At 51.3% G+C, this 10162-nt stretch overlaps 2 protein-coding genes across 2 annotated transcripts; both read left to right on the forward strand.

Moving 5' to 3' along the window:
• Positions 1 to 2508: 2508 nt before the first annotated feature.
• Positions 2509 to 3040, forward strand: NCS57_00509500 (uncharacterized protein; the record flags this gene model as incomplete). Its single annotated transcript, XM_053055034.1, has 2 exons — positions 2509 to 2816; positions 2875 to 3040. The coding sequence occupies 2 exons, from the start codon at positions 2509 to 2511 to the stop codon at positions 3038 to 3040; spliced, it is 474 nt and encodes a 157-aa protein (XP_052917194.1).
• Positions 3041 to 7530: 4490 nt separating this feature from the next.
• On the forward strand, positions 7531 to 9792 carry NCS57_00509600 (Long-chain acyl-coa synthetase; the record flags this gene model as incomplete). Its single annotated transcript, XM_053055035.1, has 4 exons — positions 7531 to 7973; positions 8027 to 8448; positions 8520 to 9643; positions 9700 to 9792. 4 exons carry the CDS (start codon positions 7531 to 7533, stop codon positions 9790 to 9792), a joined length of 2082 nt encoding a protein of 693 aa, XP_052917195.1.
• Between the last annotated feature and the right edge of the window lie 370 nt (positions 9793 to 10162).

Below are 10162 nucleotides of genomic sequence, written 5' to 3' on the forward strand. Positions count from 1 at the left end.
GGGCACGGTACGGCCGGGAGGTCCTCGACAATTGAAGATCTCCTTGCCTGCGCGAAGACTGCCAACGGGTACTCGCCCCACTGCTAAGGCACTATCTAAGCGTCTCAAAAATGCTTGAGACGGCTGATATTGTTATATTGCTGCCAGAGTGGGCTAATTAAGCTACTAACCATAATTGGTTTAGATCCTTGCAAAGTACCCGTTGGCAGTCTTCGCGCAGGCAAGGAGATAGCAAGTCGAGAGTACAGCTACAACTTCCGCTACACCTTGTTGTCTCTCTAGCTGTCCTCCCCTACTTATAAATGCCTAAGTTAAAGAATCAATCGAGTTCATCTGTGCCTCTCGGCATGGTCAGTAGGTGGCTTACAAGTAGCTGCCGCAGGCACAGTTGATGCTGTAAAGAATACGAACATCAAGAGTAAGGGTCACGACCATCGAGAATAGCTTTCACGGTCAGCATGAACGTCCCACAGCAGGCAATAACCTGCTGCTTCGGAGATCGGCAGATCGAATACAAGTTTAAGAGACCGCCCTTCGTCCCTCGTTTAGAAAAAAAAACCAAGCGCTCATTTGATCGTCGTTTCCATCTATGCCTGCGATGGACCCAAAGGGCGTTCTGGATCACAAGGAAGCTAACAGCGACGGACGCGACTGGACTCCGGCAGTGCGTCTTGTCGATGGATGAGCGAAGGAGGCCTCCAACAGTCGCTTATCTTTGACAGTGGAAAGGCTCCAGTGGGCCACTTGCCCCACATGACCCCTGTAAATTTATTGGCTTGTGAGCGGAGGCAAGAATCCTACCTGCGAAAACTGGACACCCTTGGCCGCTTTGGTGCAAGGTGGTTATTTCAATACTTCCCCGTCACCTGTTTGTTGAGTGGCCATAATGATAACGTCGAGGTGACATCATGTGCCCGTTGGCTTGTCCACCAGTCTGCCTGCCAAGCGCTGCGTGCCAAGCACTGCGCCTTCTAAGCGGTCTTGCCCTGGTCAAGATGAACTAAACCTGAACCAGGCGGCTGCCCCTCCATCCAGGCTGAGACGAAGACCCATGCTGCATCGACACATCAAACCAGGCTGGACAACTTAACCATCCACATTTAGCGATCTAAGGAAGGGGAACTCACACCAAACAGTCTCAATTTGGCAGACCATGCTTCAGCTGCTCCAGATAGGGTGCTGAGCACACGGAGAAATTGGCCTTCAAACTGGCCCGTCAAGCAAAGCAAAAGCGAGGTGGGAGTAAGGAGTGCCGGTGGGGGAATATGGGGCTGTTGTTGGGTGATGGGCACCAAATCGTTTGAACTGTAAGTAGCTTGGCCTTTGAGGCTTGTCCTCCCGTGCGGAAAAAATTTCATTCAGTCAGGCCTTTTAACTAACGTGGCAGGTGTTGCTTTGTTTTGTTTGATGCCTCAACGAACATCGAACAGCACTTCACCACCGACGCCGCGCCACATCTTGCTCATCGATTATTCTAGATATCCAAACCATAGCATTAATGTGCAAGTACGCTACGGGGTGCCTCCTTGCTCCCGTCCTCTACGCCGTACACTGCTCAGCAATTACTGCGTAAACCCATGCATCAGTAACGAGGAATGGTTTTGCGTTGATCACTCACTGTGCTTGGGAACATTTAGTTACAGTAGACGGACACCGTTTTGGACTGTGTTGACGGCCATTGTTTTGGATCTTGGCAAAGGCCATCGCGACAACAGACTTCGAAACAGTTGACCTGGTCCCTCCCTGTCTGGGTCGGACCTTGTCCTTCCTTGACGCTGAGGGCGTTGCCGATCCATGACATCAGTTCGGCCGAAGGAACTTACAGTGAATGAACGGGATGACATGTGGCCCACTGAAGGGGCAATCACATTCCACTCTTTTCTTTTTCCCCCTTCTCCTCTCTTCCTTTCCTTACCCCTTGCCAGGCTCATGCCTCACGAGCTTCCTCTCAAACACCTCCCCTCGGGCGGAGAAAGAGACAGGATACTCATTTGATTCTCTGCTTCTCCTTGCGCAAAACCTATTTCACTAACAAACTCGTTTAGCTTTTGATTGAAGCCATCGAAACTGTGGGTCTCGATGATACAGCATACCAGCGACCCTTTTTCCGATTTCGATTCAGCCTTAGCTTCATTCTCCCGGAATCTCTGCGTCGCCGCGGATCTCCTTGCTAGCCCAAAATTCCACGCACATTCGACCTAGGCTGAAGTGTGGTGTGGACTCCTTGACCAAGACCCCAAAAAGCGTCTCCCTCGGACGCCTCACTATGAGATCGAGACCCTCGAGGAGCTGTTGGCATTGGGAATCGCTTCGGCCCTCTTGAGTCCCCTTGAGTCTCCCTCACTGGTGCCTTACCCTCGTCGCATCGCTGCACGCGACCCTGTTCGGCCCGACAACCGTCATCGCTTTTTCCCCGACCTAGCTCGGCCTGCGCAGCCCTCTCTTCATTCCTCCCCAGAGATTTACAACTTCGACCCCTATCACCGCTTACAACCACCTACCTCCGCCATGGCCAACGAAGGCGAAACCCAGTCTGTTGGCCATTCCGATCAACCCCATCCCATTGCGCGCTCCGATTCCTCCACTTCTACAAGCCCTTCAGACCACAACGAGCCCATTATTCACCAGCGTATCCCTCAACGGCCACCGTTGCCCACTCGAAAGAGCAGTGGCCCTCTAGTGGTACCCCGTGACAGCTCGGCTGTTGGCCCTATCGAACCTAACTTTGGGCCGGATGATGTCAGGGCCGTGAGCCCCAGGAGAACTAGCGAGGAACTTGATAAGATTGGCAAGGAGGCGCGAGAAGAGATGAGAAGGTGAGCCACAAACATCAATGGGTTGGTCCTCGCCGACCAGCCACTGACTTAGGGGTAGACACGCAGACGCGCTTCAGGACTCTCTCCTCGCAATTTTCAGCCGCATCGAGGCGGTGCGCGAAGAACACGACAAGCTCGATAACAACAACAAGGTCTTGCAGAAGTATATTAGTGATCTGACGAGTACCAGTGAGATCACAGCTTCTGGAAGCCAGAGAAAATAGTGAGGGCGATCTAAGGAGGCTGATATTGCATGGGACTGTGGACGTCCCCAGTAATCAATCCTGCCAACCCTACAGTTTCATCGGCTAGCTCTCAAACAGCTAGATGGCCACCCAGCTGGGACGGTGGTTACAGCCGACGACTCCAGAATCGCCCCCTTTGAAGCACGCACCAGCATAACCCTGGTTTCACACTGTTGACACCCTGAAGAGGGCATGGTACCCACGCCATTTGCGCAGCTACTTTTCTTCCAACACCCACACACCACACTAACCCAGCCCGTACAAGACACTATGAATGGAGAGAGCTTGTCAATGCAGACTGGGGGAGGCCTTTCGCCGCAAGTGGCGAGGGCAAATCTTCTCGAAGAAGGCGCTTGTCTTGGCAGCTCAACAAGTTATTCGAAGTCTTGGCCTATATCGAAGTTGATTGCCGTAGTCGGCGAGGGGGCGAGCCTCATCCGGTGACGCGGCGATATCTTCCTTGGAGCAGAACATATGATCCAGCGCTTTGCGTCGCTCGTACGAGCAGATTACTCTCGCGTTTTATCACGGTTGAATCTTTCGTGGTAAGCAGCGAAGTCCCCGAGATTGGGATCTTGCTTCGAGCAGATGGTGCAAGGCTGTCCAAAGGAGCGAGAGTTCAGATAGCAGCCAGTTATCGCCTCGAGGTCTAATCTTCTGCACCGTTCAGAAGTGGAGGTCTCTTATTAACTTCGAACTCGTCTTTTAGCTTTTATTTAGCGATCTTCTGTAAGGATGTGAGCGTTAGCAGGGCATCTACCGGTGTAGGCTGTATGCTATCTTCGCTAGAGCGTCGGCTTGCTCGTTGCCAGGGATGGTCGTGTGGCCCATATACCTAGCGCACCTGGGTGGTTCCGTGTGACGCGGGCAGAGCCTGAAATTCGAGGAAGACTTATTGAGAAGAGTCAGAGGGCGTGCCCCGCAGACATGTGGCCGCTGCCGGATTGTCGAGGCAGATGACAGTGTCCTGCGTCGTTATATCAGGGAGGCTGAGAGCGGCCAATATATACCCTTTCGAGCTCCTGTTGCCTTGGCATTGAAGACCTCGGTCCGGACCGAGGCGGCCTGAGCCGTTAAGGACCGATTGGCCTTTTTGGTGGATCGTGAAGCCGGATCCCGCAGCCTCCTTGGGCAGATAAGGAGCCGTCTGACTATACAACCGGGGCGAGTGGAGATGTTGACTGGAGCCATCGATGGAAGGCTATCGCTGATATTTCCTTGTATACTGTCTTATAGCGTTGCGGGATGTGGGTCGGTCACGCGCATGCTGCAAAGAGCTTATCAGTCTGTCGAAGTCGGGTTCTGACACTGTTCCGCGGTATCTGTTACCTGTGTTTAATTGCATTGTTATGGGCCGAAGGGGCTGGCGAGGCCGATTTGAGGCGAGAAGTGAAGCAGATGCGGCGAGCTTCGCGTGCTTCGAGTGGCTTGGGATCTGGTGGGTATGTTGTCGCATGACCGAGCAGCTGAGGCAAAAGGGAATGCGCACTCCACCAGTGCGGTCGCTAATAATGCCTTATGGCCTGAATGTGATATACTCTCGTAGATGTTGAAGTGGCATGCATCATGATGTTACACAGGCATGCTACTACGCTGATACCAGAAGTGTCAGAACGGCGTTACAGCTCTGCTGCAGGATCAGCAGGTCTAGTATCTTGGCCCGCCTCCTCAGATAAAGAGACGAGGAGGGAGAGCGAAGAAGGACACAACGCGTCCACAGATCAATCGAAAGACATCATGATGACCCTCAATCAGTCATTCTTGGTTCTCTATACTCCATATACACTTCTCCATCTTCTGATCATCTATCTCCGCCATTAAATAAATAAGCGTGTCTGACAGGTTGTTGGCATGGTGTTACAAAGCCAGGGTACCCGTGATTATTACTATGCCAACCATTTTATTTTGGATATTTCTGATCAATTTACTAGCGAGATCCAGATCAATACGTCCAAGTCATTAACCCACGAATGCCCGTCGTGGATTGATTTTTGATCTTAGATTGCAGTCTGGACTATTAGGAGCGCTGCCAAAAACAATGGTTCAAGAAGGATTTCCTAGCTAAGCACCCTGGCTAGCATGTTACCTTTTCGGAGAACGGGTGGACAAGCAATGATATTTCTGTCGAGTGGCGAGAGAAAGTGTTTTTACCCCAAACACAACCTGAGAATCTAGCCGATGCTCGCCTACCCATCGTCGACGGTCACGGCAGTCTTTGCCTAAGACAAATGTATGACTTCATGTTACCTAAACAACGTATACTTACTCTTTTTCCCTGCTCATGCTTCCTATATCCTCTAGCGCTTGGATCTTGGCTGCTTTCTAGTTTAAAAACGGCCTATCGTAGGCGAGCTGGCAAGCATACGCCTTTGACAGATACGACAAAGGTTGGAAAGGCAAAACTTCTCGAATTTTTTGCGAAAGCTTGACCGGGGGATATATCGGACCGTTTCAAATGTTAGAACGAGTGGAAATTGACTCCCCAGATGAGGGATTAATGTGATACAATTATGTGACTAAAGTCCGCCCCCACCTGACGCGTCCCGCATCTCCTCTCGTGATGATGCCGACTCACCCTGCCTTTTCAAATACGCATAATTCATCATAGCAATGTCTGATCCTCGTAAATTCGGTACCATTCTATCCGCAAATCATCAGAAAGGTCAAGAATGGAGTCCCATGGAGAAAGGCGCAATGATCGGTGTGCGATTTGCCGGTATGTCTCAGCGCCAAGTCGCGATGACGATGGGGACCGACCACAAGACTGCCGGGGCCATTGAGAAACGCTTTGCAGAGACAGGAAGCGTCGAAAATAAACCCCGGTCTGGGCGGCCCTGGGCACTCAATGCGGTCGAAAGGCGATACATCTTACGTCTTATTCGCAAAGACCGGGCTATCTCGTGGGCCGCGTTGTCTTCTTCAATCAATGATCGAGCATGCCTCCGGAAAATCTGGCGCATCGTTTCCTTCCATTACAAGCGCAAATGGAAAGCAATGGAGAGGCCAAGAATAACGTCTAAACAAGCGAAAGAGAGACATCAATTTGTGCGCAATTGATTGCCCTATGTCGAAGAATTGAATGAGGTATAACATCGCGAAGTCGATAGGGGTGTCGGACTGATCAACAACTCAGATGATTTGCTCCGACGAGTCTACAATCAACAACACCGCGCGCAACCCACACTCCTTTGTCTTCCTGGCGCTTCATGAAAAGTATGAACCGGATCTTCTAAATACGACGGACCATGTGAAGCCTACGATTTCGAGAATGTTTTGGGCAGGAATCTGGCGCAAATGAAGAACACGATTAATCCCGATGAAGCGCGAACCAGTAGTTCCAAAACAAGGATATTCGTCTTGGAGCTATGAAATCGCACTTCGCGATGGCCTCCTACCTTCGTACGATGGGACCAGAAGGTTTCAGCAAGATAATGCTAGTATTCATACAGTAAAGAGGATTTCCACCTGGCTCCTGAACTATCACATCGAGTTGGTCGATTGGCCAGCGAATTCGCTGGACATGAGCCCAATTGAGAACCTATGGAATATTTTGAAGAATACGTCAAAGAAGTTATTCCCAAATCTCAAAAATCTGAAGGATAACATAGCCGACAGGGCAGAATTTGATCGATGAGTATTGATCGCGTGGGAAGCTATCCCGCAATCAACGAATTCGAAGCTTATGTGGTCACTCGAGCGCCGACTGCGCGCTGTTGAAGTTGCACGTGGATGGTATACGAGATATTGAATGGCATAATCAGGGCTTCATTTCGACGTAAATAATTATTTTATTGATAATTAATTGATGATGCTATCGCGATGCAAAGATGCGTGGTTACAATGCAGATCTGGGGTCTAGGCAGGGGTGGGGATAGACTTTAGTCACATAATTGTACCGTAGAAACTCGAAAAACCTGCCTTCTTGGCATTTCCACTTTTTACTCCACTATGCACGTTAAACAGCCTGGCGGTCAGCCCCGCCCTAGGTTGCTCAAATCAGAGACACGGACGCTGTTGCTGTCTCCCTCTAATATCCAGACCAGCCATTGGCTGATCGTGAATTTGATGAGGTCCACTTTGCCAAGAAGGCAGATTTTTCGAGTTTCTATCCGTACGGTATCCGATTCATGATGAGCCTCATTGCGCTTGGCCCTAGAGGGCATAGCGAGCGGGGTGGGCGACCCAGATCCACTTTGCCAAGCCCCTGAATCTCTTGAGTTTCTACGGTATACTATTGGAGCTGTCAAAATGTCGTCAGTGGTTGTCATTCTCTACTATTAGGCTGCGATGGCTTCCGTCCAGCGCTTGCTGCATAGAAAGTCTTGCCACATATCGCTCCTGCGCCAATTCACCTCCATATTATTCCCCTCAGACTCTGTATGCACGATCAAACGCGCCACCTTTCCATACAAAACGATCCATAGAAAGACTGAAATCTTTTCGACCCCGACCGTACTATCGAGGTCGCTATGATGGATTACACGTCGGGTCTCATACCCTTGAAGCAGGTACATAAGCCACCATTCACCATCGAAGCTCCCGGATACGCGAAGGTCCCTGGTGAGACCGTCCCGCGTCGCCATCCCCGAGCCAAGGACGGTCTTATCAACCGTCCCGTCAACGACGTCTACACCGTATTCGATATCGTCCGCCGTAGCGCGCGCGTCTACCCCAACCACCGCGCCGTCGGCTCCCGGAAGCTCGTTAAGTTGCACAAGGAGAGGAGGAAGGTCCAGAAGATCGTTGACGGCGAGATCCAGGAGCTCGAAAAGGAGTGGCAGTTATTTGAGCTCTCAAAATTCTCTTACTTGACGTTCAAGGAGTACGAGCAGCTTGCACTTCAGGTCGGCTATGGCTTGCGCAAATTAGGCCTGACATCGAAGCACAAGCTTCACCTCTTCGGCACCACAAGGTATGTTTCTCCTGTGGTTAACCCACGTCGGGTTGCGCTCACAATCTCCTTAGCATAAGCTGGATCTCTATGTCCCACGGTTGCGCCTCCCAGTCTATCTCTATAGTCACCGCCTACGATACACTCGGCGAGAGCGGCCTTGAACACACCCTCCTCCAGACTAAGGCCGACGCTATGTACGTCGACCCTCATCTCCTCCAGATTGCTGCCCGACCCCTTAAGAAGTCTAACGTCAAGACCATCATTGTCAACGAGCGCTGCGTATTCGCGACTGGGGATGAGATAGAAGAGTTCAAGCAGGCCCACCCCGAGTTCAAGGTTGTGACATTCGAGGAGCTGCGAAAGATGGGCGAGGATAACCCGGTCGATCCGGTGCCGGCCAAAGGCCCCAGCCTCTACTGCGTTATGTACACCTCCGGCTCTACCGGTCCTCCCAAGGGGGTCTGCATCACGCACGAGGCGCTCGTTGCTGGAGGTATATTCGCAATCCTATCCTTACACACTACTTGTCCTATCTACGAGCTTGACTGAATCCCTTGGCTATAGTTACAGGCCTCTATACCTGTGTTGAAGAATGCGTTAGCGACAAGGAGGACGTGCTTGCCTACCTACCTTTAGCCCACATCTTCGAGATGGCACTCGAGAATCTCGTCTTGTTCATTGGCGGAACCCTCGGATATGGTAACCCCAGAACGCTCGCCGACTCCTCAGTGAAGAACTGCGCTGGTGATATGCGGGAGTTCAGGCCCACTGTCATGGTCGGGGTTCCTCAGATCTGGGAAACCGTCAAGAAGGGCGTCATAGCCAAGCTTGGCGCCTCTAGCCCTGTCGTCAAGGCGCTCTTCTGGAGCGCCTTCCGCTTTAAGACCTTCATGTCTAAAAACAAACTCCCCGGAGCTGGGATATTTGACAACATCGTCTTTAGTAAAGTTCGAGAACTGACTGGTGGCCGCCTTCGATTCACCATGAACGGTGCTAGCGGCATCTCCGATGACACCAGGCACTTCCTGTCCATGGTCCTCGCCCCTATGCTGGCTGGTTATGGCCTCACGGAAACTTGCGCCAACGGCGCCTTAGGTTGCCCACTCGAGTACTCACCCAATGCAATTGGCCCTGTCCCTGCTGCTGTTGATGTGAAATTGGTATCCATTCCCGATATTGGATACTCGACGGACGCAGAGGTTCCTCAGGGTGAGATATGGCTTAAGGGTGTTCCGATCATAAAAGAGTACTATGACAACCCTGAGGAGACGAACATGGCCCTTACTCGCGATGGTTGGTTCAAGTCTGGTGATATCGGCGAGTTCGACGACAACGGCCATCTGCGAGTCATCGACCGTGTCAAGAATCTTGTCAAGACGCAGGGCGGTGAGTATATCGCCCTAGAGAAGCTCGAGTCTGTCTACCGAGGCACCCAAACCATAATAAACGTTATGGTACACGCCGACTCTCAACACTCCCGCCCCATTGCAGTCATCATGCCCAACGAGACCGTTCTCGTTGAGAAGACAAAGGGCCTAGGCGTAGATGAGCACAGCATGCACTACGATCCTAAGGTCCGCAGCCTCATCCTCAAGGATCTTCAAAGCACCGGCAAGCGCTCTGGCCTAGCTGGCATGGAAATTGTGTCCGGCGTCGTCATCACCGATGAGGAGTGGACCCCACCAAGCGTAAGTCTCAAACAACCCAGAGCTATCTAGGTGCAGCCATATTGACCGATACCCAGGGACTTGTCACTGCCACGCATAAGCTGAACCGGAAAGTTATTCGTGAGAAGTTCAAGAAGGAAATCGACGAGTGTCTGAAGAATTCGCCCTAAAGATGAGAGATGATGAAAGATGGAGACGCGCAAAGGAGAGAAGAACAAAGACACCACCATTGTGATTCGTATCCTAGCACGGATGCTTTATGTGCGTATTGTAGCTTTAGGTGTTCGCTCGACGAGGCATGTATTAGTAACAACATGGTTCGAAGTAATAGTCCAATGAAGGACTTTCTCGCCCCATAGTCACACGTATAACGTGAGCAGAGTTGCATGACGGGATCAAGATCCATGAACACCTTAGCCACATGGATTCGCGGGATGTCGCATAACATTCGTGTGACCGGATATAACTATCCGGTTTCACATCTGGCCTGTCGCATAATCCTAACGACATGAGCTTAAATAGCTGTGCCCGAACACATGG

This window comes from Fusarium keratoplasticum, chromosome 3 (assembly GCF_025433545.1).
Source record: "Fusarium keratoplasticum isolate Fu6.1 chromosome 3, whole genome shotgun sequence".
Lineage (NCBI taxonomy): Eukaryota > Fungi > Ascomycota > Sordariomycetes > Hypocreales > Nectriaceae > Fusarium > Fusarium keratoplasticum.